This window comes from Pogona vitticeps, chromosome 15 (assembly GCF_051106095.1).
Source record: "Pogona vitticeps strain Pit_001003342236 chromosome 15, PviZW2.1, whole genome shotgun sequence".
Classification (NCBI taxonomy): Eukaryota; Metazoa; Chordata; class Lepidosauria; order Squamata; family Agamidae; genus Pogona; species Pogona vitticeps.
In genome coordinates this window covers 10,143,430-10,161,072 of record NC_135797.1, presented here as the reverse complement: position 1 = coordinate 10,161,072, position 17,643 = coordinate 10,143,430, and the positions used below count along the sequence as shown (strand labels likewise).

Sequence of the window (17,643 nt, the reverse complement as noted above, 5' to 3'; positions counted from 1 at the left end):
CCCTGAAATCGCTGTTTAGCAAAATCATCGTCTAGCGAAAAGCATTTCCAGATTGGAATGCATTGAAACCTGTTTAAGGCATTCCAATGGGGAAGAATCGTCGTTGTCTAGCGAAGATCAGCCATAGGAAAGCCGCTTTGCGAACCAGCAATCAGCTGTTTAAATCGCTGTCTTGCGAAGCTTAGGTCCCGAAAACACCTGTTTTGCGAGTGCGGAGGGAGCTGTCAAAATCGTTGTCTAGCGAAAATCGGTTTGCGAAGCAGGGACCAAACATTGTCTAGCGAAATCCCCCCATAGGAATCACTGTTTTGCGAATCGCTATAGCGATCGCAAAAAGTCAATGTCTAGTGAAAAAACTGTCATGCGGGGTAACTGTCTAGCGAGGCACCACTGTTATATTGTTTAAAGCGTAGTGCCCAGAACTACGTGCGACTTCTTTTGAACTCAGAAACAATTTTCTCCATCAATGTCCCGGGCTGGGGAGAAGGGTCACAGCCTCTGTCTCCTTGCACTTCTCTAGGTAATAAAGCCAGGACTAGATTGGGCTCCAAGCCTTAGACCACTCATGACTGGAGGTGGAGAAGCCTTCCCTTAAATAGTTGGGATAAAACACCAATATCACCACCCCTCCACAAATCCAGAAGTGACTTACAAGTCCCATGAAACAGCACGGGCAAGGAAAACCCACTGGGCTGAAACTCAGATGTAGATCAAAGGCACTTGACTTTACAATATAAACCTCCTTGAAGGGAATTTCCAGATGGTCAAGGTAGGGGATGGAAAACCCACCAAGGAGATCACCCTAAGAAAACAGATCGAACGTGACTGTCAAAACGCATGTGGGCCAAAGTTTTCCGATAAGGGGCTTTCTGGAATCAAGCTGCAGCCCACATTAGGAGCAGAAAGCAACGGCCCTCCAGAATCCTGCTAAGTCCCGACAGCTGGGTCTTGCAGACAGATGTGGTTGACCTGAGACACATCCGATCAAGACTTCAGCCGCTCCCAAGAAGCCAGCTGGAGCCAAACGCAAGAGGATCAGAACAGGGATTAAAGGGTGATGGAGGGTAAAAAATATCCCTTCCCTTCACAGTCTACCCAGCAGCTTTCTGAAGGCAAATGATTTGGCTCCAAGCAGGGTGGAGAGGAAAATGATAATATTTAGGTGAAGCCAAGCAGGCATCCAGGCTCATTCCATTCATTCCAATAGGTTTGGAAGATTTGTATGGCTTGGGCATTTCTACAGTCCTCCACTATGGAATTTATCTAACCAAAACCCATCGTGGAGTAAGTTAAATAAGAATGGAGCTGAAAATGTAATTTTTAAGAAACCTGAGAGCTGGAAGCACAGGGAGCCCAAAACCCCTGACAAAGCAGAACGTTGTTTGACATTTTGACTTGTAGATATTTTGGCCTCGCTGCTGCATCTGGCTGAAGAGATTTAGCAGTGAAAAACAAAAGCAGAGAAAGCCGTGGGCCTGTTGGGTCAGAGGCAGAAGAAGCACAGCTGTACATGCAATAAACCGCTACACAGCCAGCTCTCCCCTCAGCAGAATACATCTCCGGTCCCAGGTACAGTCACCATATCATGAGGGGTGAAAACTTCAAGTAACGCAAAGAGATTTTTTCCTTTGTCTGGAGGAAGAAAGGCACAAGCTTGTGTGGAATATATGCATGCACCTATATACAGTGGTGCCTCGCATAATGAGCGCCCCGTTGAGCGATTAAATCGCTTAACGAGGGGCTTTGGGCCATCGCTGGAGCGTTCGCTCAGCGATGGCCCCTATGGAGTTTTTTCGCATTGCGATATTTGCTAAGCGATTCACTTAGCGAATATCGCATAACGAAGCGGGGGAGAACACCTGATCGGCGGTTCCAAAATGGCAGCCGGAAGGTCCGCGCCACATTTTCGCGCCCTGCCCTCGCTTACCGAGGGCGCAAAAATGGCGGCACTATGGAAGAACTTTGCACAGCGGTGAGTTTTCAAGCCATAGGAATGCACTGAACGAAGTTCAATGCGTTTCTATGGCTTTTTTCATTCCGCACAGCGATGTTTCCCATAGCAAGGGTTAATCCGGAATGGATTAACCTCGCTATGCGAGGCACCACTGTAATGAATAATCTTTGCAGGTTTCAATTTTGATCTTTGTTCATTGACAGCGAGACCGAGATTGCAAAAGGGGGTAAGGGTGAAGTCAGTATCTCGTTGGGCCTTGCGATGGGAATGAGCTACGAGGAGCCAGTCGTCGATATATGGAAATACAGTGGTGCCTCACTTAACGAGCGCACAGTTTAATGACGAATCTGCATAGCGACATGTTTTTTGTGATTGCTAATGCGATCGCATTGCGATGTTTTAGATAGGGAAAACATCGCATTGCGATGAAATGCTTACCGAGCTTCGCGTTGTGATGTTTTACAAACAGCTGATTGGCGGTTTCAAAATGGCCACCGGGTCAACAAAATGGCAGCCGGATGGAGGATTCCCCGCAAAGCGGTGAGTTTTTCCCCAATAGGAACGCATTAAACTGAGTTTAATGCATTCTTATGGGTTCCCCCCCACATAGCGATGAATCCGGATAGTGACATCAATCCTGGAACGGATTAATGTCGCTATGCAGGGCACCACTGTATGAGGATTTTTTGCAACCCGAGGCAAGCAGCTACCGGTGCCATGCACTTGGTGAATACTCTTGGAGCTGTTGCAAGGCCGAAAGGAAGCCTTTTGAATTGGTAGGCTTGTGATTCTAGCTGAAATTGAAGGAATTTTCTGTGTGAAGGATGTATGGAAATATGGAAGTATGCGTCCTTGAGATCTATGACAGTGAACCACTTGTTTTTTTGTGGAGTAAAGGGAGAACTGATTCAAGGGTAACCATGTCCACGGGCATTTGTCGGTGTCGAGGATTTTCGATATCGAGAGATGTCATCCGAGTGTCCGTGGACGTCGTTTGATATGGTTGAACATCGGTGTCGAACTTGGGGTCATAGTGATGTTGAGTTCGATGGCTTGGTTCTATTGTGCATCGATAGAGGGACAAAATGAGTGTCCATGGACCAAGATGGATATCGAGGATCATCGATATCAGAGCCTGTGTCTCGGTGATGTCGAAACAGAGGTTGTTGACAAGTTTGTAAAGCAGTGGAGTGTACAGATGCTAGAGATGCCGAGCGAGAGGAATGATTTCCCTCGTCTGGATTGGCGGGAAAATATTGGGAGGCTGGAGCTGTAAAAGCCTTGTGTGTAGAAGGAAATGGCTCTTTCAGGTGCCAGGTAGGGAGCAGGCTGGAGTTGATGTGGGTCACGGTGATATGGCCGTTTCGACACCGATGGCTGTCGAGATCGAGGCCCGCCATGAGAAGGTATGGCCGAGCTGGATAGAGCAACTGGCTGATTGGCGGTTGCTGATTGTCCGGTTGAGCACTAGTCAGGGCAAATGCCCAAAGGGGCCATGAATAGGAGAAAATAATTTGAGGAGAAAAAAAACATAATGATTTGGGGGGGGGGGTGCTGTGGCCAGAGGCCAAGTGAAGTAGAAAAGAAAAAAAAATCTGATGATAATGAATTTGATCTAAAAGTTTAAAGGAAAAAAAGACCGATAAAAGGAAAGGAATCAAGAAGAAACTCTCTTTCTCTTTTACTCACAGAAGCAGAACTATGAGGCTCTCAACGCGGCGGTTGAAAGAAAAGTGAAAGAGGAGCCTTGGCACCAAGGTACTCGTACGAGGGTGGAGGGCCTTATTCTAATGTGTTTTTTGCTACCACAGAAGCTCTAGAAACTTTCCGATGAGGCTCCGCGGAGGCGCAATCACCCTGGGTGTGATGCACAGAGGTCACAAAGAAGAACACAGATACAGTACAGTGGTGCCTCGCTTGACGAGGATAATCGCTGTTAAGCACAATCGCTGTTAAGCGATATCCTCGTCAAGCGAAATAAAAAATCCCATTGAAATGCATTGAAAACCTGTTCAATGCGTTTCAATGGGCTGAATAACTCACCATCCAGCGAAGATCCTCCATAGGGCGGCCATTTTCTGCTCCCTGTCTTGCGAAATAGCCTTCCTAAACACAGCGGGGAGCCATTTTGTACACCTGGCGGCCATTTTGAAACCCGGCGATCAGCTGTTTTTGATCGTTGTAAAGCGAAGAATCGGTTCCCGAAGCAGGGAACCGATCATCGCAAAGCGAAAAAACCCCATTCAAACATTGTTTTGCAATCGCAAAAGCGATCGCAAAAACTTCATCGTGAACTGGATTCGTCGTCAAGCGGGGTAAGCGTTAAGCGGGGCATCACTGTATGTCAAACACTATACATTGCATGATCTCTGCTTCCCTCTAATGGCCATTTCTGGAATTACATGTGAATATGTATCTCTGGGAGATTTAATTTTCAGGTAGCAGTGGATAAACGAACCAGCGAATACCGAGCCCACCGATGTGGGGGGTCCTACTGTACTTGCCGTACTACTATTCCTTATAAAGAAAGTGTATGAACATCTTGCACAGTGCCCGTATTGCCATCTGGGGTCGAGACAAAGGGGAAGTTAACAGACTAGATTTGGTAGTGCTTCCGTCAGAAGAAAGCTGCTTACAGCTTCCCCTCCACCCATCAGCATGAAGCAGATGCTTCTCAGATGGTCCTGCCAACCCTAATTTTATCCTGCAATCAGAATTTCCTGCTGCTGAAATGCTAACATGCTTGCTGGTGTGATAAGGCAGTTGGCTTCCTGCAGCGAAGGGCCTAAAGTCACCGTCAGCCCCCCTCTCCCTGGGACTATAATATACCAGCATGACCACTTGGGGTACGGTCCCTGGTGTGGCAGAGCTAGATATTGGCTCTTTGTCTCCAATAGGACCTGAAAGTCCTTAGTTTGAGTTTTAGAGAGGAGCTCATGTTTATTGTAGCTTAAAGCCCGCAAAGGTGCGAGTTTGAATGCTGCAGCATCCCACAACAAGGAAGTGTTTCTATTTTAAGAGCAGAAGCAGCTGCTTTCTAGTGAGTTTGATCACATCTCCCCACTCTTGGCTCATCTACACCGGCTACCGGTTGCATCCTGCGCCAGATTCAAGTTTTTGCTGATCACCTATAAAGCTCTTCATGGTTTGGGGCCATGTTACCCAACGGAGCATCTTTTCCCAAGGTCTTCTCCCCACTCCGCTAGGTCCTCCCAGGCAATGCTCCTCCGAGTAGCCACTTCAAGGGAAGCCAAGAAACCATTCACTAAAAACAGAGCCTTCTTTGTGATGGCACCAACACTTTGCTACTAACTACTGGTGGAGTTTCGTTTGCTTGGCTCCCTCCCTCCCAACATTTAAAAGACTCTTGAAAACTCTGCTTTACAGAGACACCTTTCTTAGCAACACTGTCCGATGTGTTTTTGGTTTTGTGCGGTTTTGTTTTTATTGTCTGTGTTTTGTTTTCTTTTTGCTGCTTTACTTCTTACCATATTTTTTTCAGTGCATAAGACGCCCCCAGTATAAGACTTTTCTAACCCAAAATTTATTTCCTCGCAAGAAAGTGGAGGGGGAAAGCAGGGATCAAAGCGCTTTGATCCCTCCCACCCTTTCTTACTTCCATGTATAAGACAATTTTTAATCTAAATATTTTAGACAAAAGTATCGTCTTATACATGGAAAAAATACGGTATATGCCTCCCATTTTAGCCCGTAATTTATGCCTCTTGGAATTTTCCGCACGAGTGTTCCCTACTGGCTTCATCTGATTTATGCCTACTGTGTTTTATCCTGATGTAAACTGCCCACAGTAGCGCATTGTTCTAATGGCGTGGTAATCGAATACACAAACAAGGGGACATATACTAGTCCAGAACTAGCAGCAATAGCCTCTCCAGGTTTCAGGCACGATTCATTCCTCATGCTACCTGGAAACCTCTTTACTTTACTTAACCAGGCCTGACCTTGCTTAGCTTTTGAAACCAGACAACATCCCTGGGTTCTGGCGATATGGCTGTACAGTGGTGCCTCGCTAGACAGTTACCCCGCATGACAGTTTTTTGTTTTTTGTTTTTTTGCTAGACATTGACTTTTTGCGATTCTTATAGCGATTTGCAAAACAGTGATTCCTATGGGGGAATTTTGCTGGACAATGTTTGGTTCCTGCTTCACAAACCAATTTTCGCTAGACAACGATTTTGACAGCTCCCTCCGTGCTTGCAAAATGGGTGTTTTCGGGACCTAAGCTTCGCAAGACAGCGATTTAAACAGCTGATCGCTGGTTCGCAAAGCAGCTTTCCTATGGCCGATCTTCGCTACACAACAACGATTCTTCCCCATTGGAACGCATTAAACAGGTTTCAATGCATTCCAACGGGGAAATGCTTTTCGCTAGACAATGATTTCGCTAAACAGCTATTTCAGTGGAATGGATTATCATCGTCTAGCGAGGCACCACTGTATTCATTTGGTATCATTTCAAAGTGTTGGAGAGGACCCACAGACTACTGGAACAGGATGCAATCAGCAGGAAGGCGGCTTCACATTTAACCTTCAGCATTTCAGACGGGAAATGGGTTAACTATCTGGCAAGCTGTATCCCCACAAAAGTCCAACTTTTACTATCAGTGCTAATAATCAAGTCCAAACCTGGACTCCTCCCCAATCACAAAGGCAGAAAGAGCTCTATTCCTGACTACGAGCAAGCCCTCATTGATCAAGTGACTGCAAGGGGAATTCAAAGAGGGGCATTTCTAAGCAACTATTTCACATTTCCTCTGCTTACTGTCAGTTGCCTAGCGAGGAACACGGGAGAGGCGCCGCACACTCTCTCCTTAGGTTCATATGCAAGGTGTTTAACTTACTGGGACAAATCAATGCCTCTTTGGCCGTGATGCTCTTGTTACAGGCAAAGCACATGGTCATGCCCGAAACGGTGATGGAAGTGAAGAGGTGCCCATTGGTGTAGCGGGCATCTTTATCTTTGCTCTCCTTCATCCTTTCTTTCTCTTTGTTCTGCAAGGAAAGAGAGAGAGAGAGACAGGTTAGCATCATCATTGGCAACACCCTTTTCAAGGTTCTCCATACCATGTTTTGAAGTCATAAGTTGCTTAAATTCAGTGGTTTTAACTGCTGGATAACTCAATGGTTTAAGAGCCTCACGGGCGCAGTGGCTAAACTGCAGTACTGCAGTCAAAACTCCGCTCAACGTTCACTCAGCAGGGCAGTAAATCGAGTAACCAGCTTGCTGGGTGGGTGGGTGGGTGGGCAATGTGCAGTTTGCATAATTAAAATTGCTAACTGCCCAGAGAGTGTTTAAGTACTATGGGTGGTATATAAACAGTTCTAAAATGATGGTGATTGTGATGACATATATTCAGTTCCAGTTTACTATTGCAATTACAGACCCAGACCTACTGGGATATGTCACACAGTTACACTAAGCTGCCACCAACCATTCCCTGTAAGAAGTCACACAGACCAGGGATGGATTTTTAAACAATAAAAAGAATAAGGTTTATTTTAAATACACACAGGGAAAAATAAACAATCAGGTGAATAAGATAAAGTAACGTGGCTTATTCTCACTAATACATACACACAGTTTGGTTCACACAGAACCCTTAACTTGAAGCACAGACCCTGAACCTATCAGTTCTGGCTAACCCACAGACACCTGAACCTATCAGGTTGGTACTCTGACACACAGTAGTACCCTGTCTGACACACAGACTCCCACAACAGCTTCTTCTTCCCAGCTGCTGCTTCGTCACAACCCAGTGTCTCTCAGCATCTCTTAGCATCTCCTAAACTCTTCACACACACTCCACATATTTATACAGTACAGCCCCTCCTCCTGATGTCCCGCCTTCCACTCCCCATAGGATGGAACTTTCCCTCCAAACCCATGACAGACAGGTAACATCAGTGCTGTATGTAACACCTCCCCTCTTTATAAGTTGTTTTGTAGGGGGAAAGCTAACGTGCTTTTCACCAAAAAAACAACCTGTATAAAATACACAACAACAGTTATACATTCAATACCATACTTACTTATACTTACATTCTAAGTTAAACCATAGCAAATAGGCATTTAAACATTTTACCATATACAATACATCCATTTACCTTTATTCATACAAACCAATTCAAAAACAGGTACATTTTACTTTTTGTCATCATTATATACACATAGTCCATGTTTTTTCCGCCGTCTTCATTCTTCAGGTCTTCTTGATAAGGCGTCAGCAACACAGTTCACTGACCCTCTGACCACCTTCACTTCAAAGTCATAGTCCTGTAGGTTTAAAGCCCACCTCATAAGTTTGCTATTGTGGGTTTTCATTGTCTTTAACCATTGCAATGGTGAATGGTCAGTACACAGAATAAAATGTCTTCCCCAGATGTAAGGCTTGGCCTTCTGGATCGCGTAGACTATGGCCAAACACTCCTTCTCCACGGTTGCCAAATGTCTCTCACCTTTTTGAAGTTTCCTACTCAGGTAGGACACCGGATGCTGGTCACCATTCTCATCCTCCTGGCACAGAACTGCTCCTACCCCGCTGTTAGACGCATCGGTGTAGATGATGAACTCCCGGTCGAAGTCTGGAGCACGCAGCACAGGATAGTTGATTAACGCCTCCTTCAACCTCTGGAACGCCGCCTCACAGTCGCTGGCCCACGGGATGCGGTCATCAGCCTTCTTCCTCGTCAGATCGGTCAGCGGAGCCGCAATCTCACTAAACCTCGGGATGAACTTTCTGTAGTAGCCCACCAACCCAAGAAATGATTTGACTTTTTTCTTGGTGTTGGGTCTAGGCCAATCACGAACAGCTTCTATTTTGGCCTCCAGGGGTTTTATCATTCCTCCCCCTACCATGTGACCCAAGTATTTTATTTCTGGGCTACCCAGCTGACACTTGCTGGCCTTTACTGTTAGCCCTGCTGCACTTAACCTCTGCAGCACTAACTCCAGGTGTATCAGGTGATCTTCCCAGGTATTACTGAAGATCCCTATGTCGTCAATGTAGGCCACTGTAAAGTCACTGAGCCCTGCCAAGGTCTGGTCCATCAGCCTTTGGAATGTGGCTGGTGCATTTCTGAGACCAAAGCTCAGGACTCGAAACTCATAGAGACCAAAAGGGCTGCAAAAGGCAGTCTTTTCTTGATCCCTGGGATCAATTCTTAATTGCCAATATCCCTTTACCAGGTCCAATGATGAGATGAACCGACAACCCCCTATGGTTTCAATCAGGTTGTCTAGCCTGGGCATTGGGTAGGCCTCAGGAGTGGTTACACGGTTTAATTTCCTGTAATCGACACAAAACCTAATGCTCCCATCAGGCTTGTCCACAAGGACTATCGGAGAGGACCAAGGACTAGAAGAGGGGACGATTATGTTCTCCCTCAGCATCTCGTCCAGCTCCTTCCGCACCTTGTCCCTATAGGGTCCCGTTACTCGGTATGGGGATACTGCCTGCGGGGGTGCATCCCCTGTGTGGATCCGATGCATCACTCCCTTCACTATCCCCGGCTTGTTGGAAAACACCTGTTGATATTTACTAAGCAGCGTTTTTAGTTCTTGCTGCTGGTCTTGGGTGAGTGCAGGACTGATCTTTACCTCCTCTGGGTTGTATTTTACTTCCCCTCTACCCTCCCAGAAGGGTAATTCAGCTTCCTCACTCTCAGCTGCTTTTATCGCAAATAAAACCCTCTGTTCCCCTCTGTAGTAGGGTTTTAGGGCATTCACATGAACCACCCTCCTTGCTTGGTTCTCCTCCTGCTCTATTAGGTAGTTCAGGTCTGACATCTTGGAAATGACCCTATATGGTCCTGCCCATTTGAGCTGCAGTTTATTCTCTCTGCAGGGCCTAAGCCAAAGCACTTCCTCCCCTGGGTCAAAGTGCCTCTTTCTAGCTTTGTGGTCATACCATGTTTTCTGTCTGACCTTCTGAGCTTGCAGATTTTCTGCTGCCAGCTCTAGATTTCTCCTTAGGTCATTCATCAAGGTGTCTATGTAAGTCACAACGTCTTGTGGGTCATCCTGGGTGATCTGCTCCCAATTTTGTTTGATCAAATCAAGGGGCTCTTTCACCCCTAAGTGTGCAGCAAACATGTCAGAGTGACCCCTTTGTAAGATCATGGGGCGATACTTTTCAGGCACCACCAGCTGACTTCTGATCCCATCTCCCCCTTTTGAGATATACCTCAGGGCCTCTCTATATAAAATCCCCTTTTCCTCCAGAAATCTCACTGGGGTTTCAGGTGTTAGCTGGGCGTCAGTCACCTGTTCAAAACACTTTTGGAGAGTGGCGTCTGCCTTTTGCTCCTGTCCAAATCTGCTGTCTGTGGTTAAGGTTTCCACCACAGCTTCTGAACTCCCCTCTGCTTCCGTCTCTGGCTCATCATTACCCCCCTGAACTGTCCCTGTGGTGGCTTGTGAGCGTGTAATCACTAGCACCCGTTTCACATGTTCAGCCAGGTCATTTCCCACGAGCACGGCTGCTGGCAGAGTCGATGAAATTGCTAGCCGCCAAACCCCCCTCCAGCCTTGAAAGTTGACAGGTACCTCTGCTACTGGCAGAGAGATTACCTGCCCCTCAATCCCTGCCACCTTCATGCTCTCATTTGGGATTATAAACTCCCGAGGAATAATATCTGGATGGCACAGGGTTACCTGGGAACAAGTGTCCCGCAGCCCCCTATACTGACGGTCAAGTATTCCTACGTCCACCCCGGCTGTCTCAAACCACTGAGAATCTGTTTTCACCAGCAAGCAGCGTTTTACCTCCACAAGAGGACCATTTTCCTCAGCCTGATCAGCAGAGGTAGCTGTTCCAGACTGAGTAGCCATGGCAACAGGCTCCCTCAGTGACACTGAGCCTTGCTCTTTCTGGACACAGAACACAGCTTTTGGCTTGGTCCCACTAGAATTCTGAGGCACCATTCCTTTTAGCTGCTTTAATTTCTCACACTCTGAGATTAGATGACCCTTTCCCTGACAGAAATAACATTTTCTGGTGTATTTTGATTCTCTCTCATCTTGTTTTGGTTTTCCCTCCAAAATCTGAGGTCTTAGTTTCATGTCTGAGGGCTTCCCTTCACCATGGGCCCCTCCCCCTTGCTGGCTTTTCCCTGGTCCCTGAGAGTACTTGCTGTAGGTTTCTTTGGGTTTACCTACAGATTTTCCCTCACCCAAGGGCTTTCTTATTTGGGAAATAAAATCTGCGACCTCCGCGGCTTCTGCCACAGATTTCGGTTTCCTTTCCCTCACCTGGAATTTCAATTCCCCCTGCAGGACTGAATAGAACTGTTCCAGTGCTATCAAGTCTTTAAGCTGCTCATAGGTCTCTGTCCCTTCCTGCGATAGCCATTTCTCGAGCAGCCTCACCAATTGGGCCCCCACTTGGGTAAAAGTCTGTTCTGGCTTTTTGGTGAGGGACCTGAATCTTTGTCTCAGCTGCTCCGCATTTATCCCATGTCTGGCAAACACCAGTTTTTTAAACTCTGCAAAATCTTTCATCAGTTCCTCAGGCATCTCGGCATAAACCTCAGCCAGGCTACCACTGATTAAAGATCGCATGATGGTCATCTTCTCAGTTTCCCTCACTGAGAAGTCCACAAACGCTCTTTCCACTAAGGAAAAGAACACCTCAGGACAATCTCCCTTGTGGTACACAGGGAATTTCTTCAGGTCAGCTTTAGACAATTGGCCTCCCTCAGAATCCCTATTGTTGTTATTGTTCTGGTTCATCATTTCCAATTTTCTTAACTCATACGCCATCCTTTCTTTTTCCAGAGCAATTTTCTCTCTCTCCATTCTTTCTTCCCTCTCCATTCTCTCTATTTCAAATTGCCTCTGCCTTTCCCTTTCCCTTTCCTCCACTTCAAATTGCCTCATCCTCAGTTCATGCTGTTGGGCTATGAGCAATTTTCTGAGTTCTGGGTTCTGCTCTCCTGTGCTGTCACCCTGCACTGAGCCAAATTCATCCTCAGAACCTTGGTCAATCTGGGGGTCTTTCACTTCACTCATTTCGGCCATCTGGCTTCGAGTCAAGGGCATAATCCCCCCTCAGAACAGGCTGCTTTAAAAAGTCAAGCCTCAAAATAAAACGACCACTTTTTTCCTTTTTGCCTCAGAACCAGCTCTCCCTAGAGATTGCTGCTGTTCTTCAGCACTAAACTTGCAACAGTATCGAGTCAGAGCCTACCCCCCTCTGCTGGGCCTCTCAGCTGGCAGGCTAGATCACTGTTACTACGCAGTTTTGCCTCAGCTTTTTCCCGCCAAAACCAGGCTGCCTCAGAGCACCTTAATCTAAGTCTCCCCAGTTGGCACGTTCTTCTACTAGCGCACCTCCCCGTGAGGTACACCTAGAAGATTACCTACGCGCCTCAGACTGTCCCTGACTAGACCCCCCTTGCTCTGGGCACACTTGCCAAGGCTTTGCTGGACCACTGGACAACTGGACCAGTCGTATCCCACACGCTGGACACCAATCAATGTGACAGACCCAGACCTACTGGGATATGTCACACAGTTACACTAAGCTGCCACCAACCATTCCCTGTAAGAAGTCACACAGACCAGGGATGGATTTTTAAACAATAAAAAGAATAAGGTTTATTTTAAATACACACAGGGAAAAATAAACAATCAGGTGAATAAGATAAAGTAACGTGGCTTATTCTCACTAATACATACACACAGTTTGGTTCACACAGAACCCTTAACTTGAAGCACAGACCCTGAACCTATCAGTTCTGGCTAACCCACAGACACCTGAACCTATCAGGTTGGTACTCTGACACACAGTAGTACCCTGTCTGACACACAGACTCCCACAACAGCTTCTTCTTCCCAGCTGCTGCTTCGTCACAACCCAGTGTCTCTCAGCATCTCTTAGCATCTCCTAAACTCTTCACACACACTCCACATATTTATACAGTACAGCCCCTCCTCCTGATGTCCCGCCTTCCACTCCCCATAGGATGGAACTTTCCCTCCAAACCCATGACAGACAGGTAACATCAGTGCTGTATGTAACACTCCATACCATGTTTTGAAGTCATAAGTTGCTTAAATTCAGTGGTTTTAACTGCTGGATAACTCAATGGTTTAAGAGCCTCACGGGCGCAGTGGCTAAACTGCAGTACTGCAGTCAAAACTCCGCTCAACGTTCACTCAGCAGGGCAGTAAATCGAGTAACCAGCTTGCTGGGTGGGTGGGTGGGTGGGCAATGTGCAGTTTGCATAATTAAAATTGCTAACTGCCCAGAGAGTGTTTAAGTACTATGGGTGGTATATAAACAGTTCTAAAATGATGGTGATTGTGATGACATATATTCAGTTCCAGTTTACTATTGCAATTTTAGCTACGTGTGTTTTTTTTAAAATACATTTTGAAAGTCATCCTCGGTCCGAAGACTGAGATAATGGCAGGATATTAAAAACATACACACGATTTACAGACAAAGACATAGAGGGCTTTTCCGGGAAATGCTCTGTTCCCCTCCCCTACTAATACCTGGTCCTCATGCTTTACTTCTCCAACCTTTCCTTCACATACCTGTGGGTAGGGGCAAGCCCATACATATAGATATGGAACATGGAAACCAGTGAGATTTAATCATAAGAAAATTAATGCATTAAATCCTTGCATTAAACCTCCAGGGATATTAAACAGGGAACAAAATCCTATTACTCAGCGTAGTAAATTGCACCAGAGAAGGCCCACTGAATCAATGGGGATTGGGTGAGTCAACTCCTCCATAAGCTACAGATTCAAATGAGCCTACTCTTAAATGCCGCTTACTTTGGTATACTAAGTTGCAGTTAGAGTAGACCCGTTTGAATAAATGGCATCAATGGAACTTAGAGAGGAATTGACTCAATGGGCCTAATCTAGTGGAAATTATGACTACACTAAGAAACAGGATTTTGGTCAGAGAAATAAAAAAATGGTGTGGAATGACCAGATCTTAAGAGTCTCGTTTATGCAACTTACGACGATACCAACATACCAAAATGAAAATGTTCTAGAATCTAGACTATCTCCAGTCCCTAAAAAAAAAAAAATCAAAGTCCTGTAGCTTCCAAAGCTAGAACAATTGTAATCATTTCAAACCAGAAATTCATGGTTTACAAACTGGGAACAAATGCAGAATCACAGAATCATGGATTTCGAAGAGGGGACCTCTAAGGCCATTGAGTTCAAACCCCCCCCCCCCGCTCGAGGCAGGAATCCAAGTCAAAGCATATCTGAGAGAGGGCTGTCCAGTTTTCTCTCGAATGCCTCCAATTTAGGTGCACTCACCACCTCCCGAGGCCATGAGTTCCACTGTCCTTCATATGGAGCCAGAGAATGAATTTATTTATTTATTTATTTATTTATTTATTTATTTATTTATTTATTTATTTATTTATTTATTTATTTATTTATTTATTTTATATCCCGCCTATCCGGTCAAGCGAGGACCACTCTAGGCGGCTAACAACCTTAAAAATAATACAGTAAACAATGTAAATAAACAGTTCTAAATCATAAAAACAGTACATTACGATGCCAAAACACAAAACATAGAACAGTAAAGAAGGAAAGAAAGAGGTCATGAGTTATGTGATGGAAAGGCCTGCCGAAACATCCAAATTTTTAATTGCTTCTTAAAAGTACCCAGCGAGGGTGCCACGCGAATCTCAGGAGGTAAGTTGTTCCAGAGGCGAGGAGCCACCGCCGAGAAGGCCCGGTTTCTGGTCTTTTCCTTCCGGGCCTCTCTCGGCGTCAAGCTCCTCAGCTTCACCTCCTGGCTCGTACGAGTGACACGGGTAGAACTTGGTGGGAGTAGACGTTCCGCCAAATATCGAGGTCCTAAACCGTTTAGGGCTTTATAGGTAAGCATCAACACTTTGAAGTTGATGCGGAATCGGATGGGCAGCCAATGCAGAGCGGCCAAAATATGTTGGTGTTTTTTCACACCACTAAGTAATCTGGCCGCCGCATTCTGCACCACCTGTAATTTCCGCAACAGCCTCAAAGGTAGCCCCACGTAGAGCGCATTACAGTGGTCTAATCTCGAGATTAAGAGCGCATGTACCAAGGTAGTGAGCGCCCCCACATCAAGGTAGGACCGCAGCTGGGCTATCCACCTGAGGTGAAATAAGGCGGTGCGGACCACCGACGCCACCTGGGATTCCATGGTGAGCGCCGGGTCCAGATGAATCCCCAAGCTGCGGACCCCATCCCTGGCGGGAAGAGTCACCCCCCCAAAAGTGAGGGGGTTTCCCAAACCCCCAACTGTGGGGGCGCCCACCCTCAGCACCTCCGTCTTGTCCGGGTTCAGCCTCAGCCCGTTCTCCTGCATCCATTGCAGTACGGTCGCCAGGCAGCGCTGAAGGGACAGAACGGCATCTCCTGCGGTAGGTGGAAAGGAGATGTAGAGCTGAGTATCATCAGCGTACTGGTGACACCGCTCATTCTATTCCAGGCACTTATCCCAGTTTATTTCAGGTATATTGCGCACCTAAGTATCTCATCAACGCATCTCTCCCTTCAACCTGACACACTTCTAATATCTTCTGAAGAGCAGTAATTTCTGTATACAGGTTCTCATATTACTCATCCTTTCACCAGATTTCTCAAACCAGAGACGAACATGTCCTTTCCTTGCTGTGCGAGGAGGGAACTGCCTGGTGCCTTCAGAGCTGTGGGGCAAAGTAACAAGAGACCAACATTTCACCGGTCTCAACCCATTGCTTAAAGGTAGGATCTTCCATCACTGCCCGGTCCCTTCTCCTCAGCCGGAGTCCCTCTCAAAAGCATACGAAGATCAACCTATTCCATCTCGAACATGGGAACACAAGAAGTTGAGCCTGGACACAAACTGAGAAAGGAGGTATCCACTCCAAATGTAATCCCCCCCCCTCAAGCCAGACGATCTACGAATGCTAAAATCCATCGGACCTTATGAAGCAAACGCTTGACGAAATCATCTCGAAGTGAAAAATTGTTAGCCTTAACTTCCTCCCCACCTCCTCTCCATTCTCCAAGTCACAATATTCCCCCAGTATTCTTCACATAGGAATCACGCAGGGCGCATAAGGGTTTAGCCGGTCTTGGGTCTCCACTACAAACCTTTGCCACATTCCCTCTCCGGCTCGGCTGCCGTCCTTGCCAGGTCATCCCGACGCCATTGGGATCCCGACAGGTCCTCGAAACTCCCAGCCTGAGCTGCCGCTCATAAACTGTAGGGTAACTCATGATCCGATCGGAGCTGGGGTGCCACCGAACCACCCAAAGCCCCCTTGACCGCCGTCTTTTACCACCAGTGAAGGCAGAGCGGGGAAAAAACCACACTGCCGTTCAACGTACACTGGAAAGCCCAGATTGAGGAGAGATGACGAGGAGGTGGTTGAGGAGGTGGAAGGAAGGGGGGGGGGATTTTAAAAAAAGAAGACACCCATACAGTTCGTCTTCTTCTGTACCTCTCTGCTTGCAATAACCATGACAACCATGTATCTGAGTGAGAAATTCCACCACCACCACCACCCCCATCACACGCGCCTGGCGGCGCAGCCCTTTCGCTCGCAACAGGGAAGAGAGCCTGCTTCTTTGTGCCTCCGACGAGGACGGAGCGGAGTCGGGGAGAGGCCTGGTTTGATCGCCCCCCCCTCCCCAAGGTCATTCCATCCTCCAGCTGAGCCGTCTCACATCCCACACTTGGGTGGGCATCTGCTGGCCTTCAGAAGGAAACGGATGGGGTACCACATCAGCCCTTGCGATGAGCAGGTAGTAGAGCCGCCCCTATGATGGAGCCACTGGGACTTTACCCATCAAAATCCGGAGTGCACTGAAATCTAGAGCGGTCTCTTATTGAGGAATGTTCGCAAAATCAACAGCAACACCTCCTGACCCGATCCCCTTCCTTTTGGTTCGAAAAGCAGAAACTTTCTCTCCTTTCTCCTCTTCCTTTTTCGAGGGGGAGGGGGGTCTGTCTGTCCCCATGCGTGAGAACCACGTGGGTGGGAGACTCTGCTGATTGCCCCAAGTGTCAAAATTGCTAGCTATTATCCTGGCAGCTACAGTCGACCCTCGACTTACAGACGGCTCGACTTACAGACTTTCGAGTCACAGACTTCTCTGGCTGCAAAATTTAGGTTCGACTTGCAGCCGGAGAATCGACCTACAGACCAGAAAAAAATTCAAAATGGAACAAAAACGGCCGGTTACGGGATCAATTGGTTTTCAATGCATTGTAGGTCAATGGAGACTTGACCTACAGACTTTTTGACCTGCAGCCACCGTTCCAATACGGATTAATTCCATAAGTAGAGGGTCCACTTTAGTATGAAGTTTTCTGATCGTTCGGGTGTGTGTGTGTGTGCAAGCATCAGTTCCAGAAACTGATCTTATGAGGTCTGGCTTTGAAGTAGAGTCTGGTTCAGCAACCTTGAAATTGTTGCAACTGTTTTGAATTTTTTTGGTTAAATTTCTCTAGCTGTGCAGCAAAAATGCAGGGATTGACAGAGCAGAATAGCGTCAAGTTCTCCAGGGCGGGCAACCCCTTTCCTTACACTTACTGTCTCAAAAACCCATTCTGAGACATGAGTAGAGAAAGAATAAAAGGTTTCGTTTCTTACAATTGAACAGATCAAGCAGCAAATGGGCAAACACAATGGTTTCCAACAACAGAAGGTCA

At 46.8% G+C, this 17,643-nt stretch overlaps 1 protein-coding gene across 6 annotated transcripts in view; it reads right to left on the bottom strand.

Annotated features, from left to right (window-relative positions):
* Nucleotides 1-17,643, bottom strand: part of ARHGEF2 (Rho/Rac guanine nucleotide exchange factor 2) — a 173,648-nt gene that overhangs the window by 45,434 nt on the left and 110,571 nt on the right. For 5 of the 6 annotated variants that reach the window (XM_072984079.2, XM_072984078.2, XM_072984081.2 and 2 more), the window contains one exon: nt 6,817-6,967. In XM_072984079.2, coding sequence (XP_072840180.2) covers nt 6,817-6,967 — 151 coding nt within the window. Of the gene's footprint in view, nt 1-6,816; nt 6,968-16,079; nt 16,552-17,643 lie in introns of those variants that run through there. The other variant, XM_020802440.3, reaches the window with a different exon arrangement.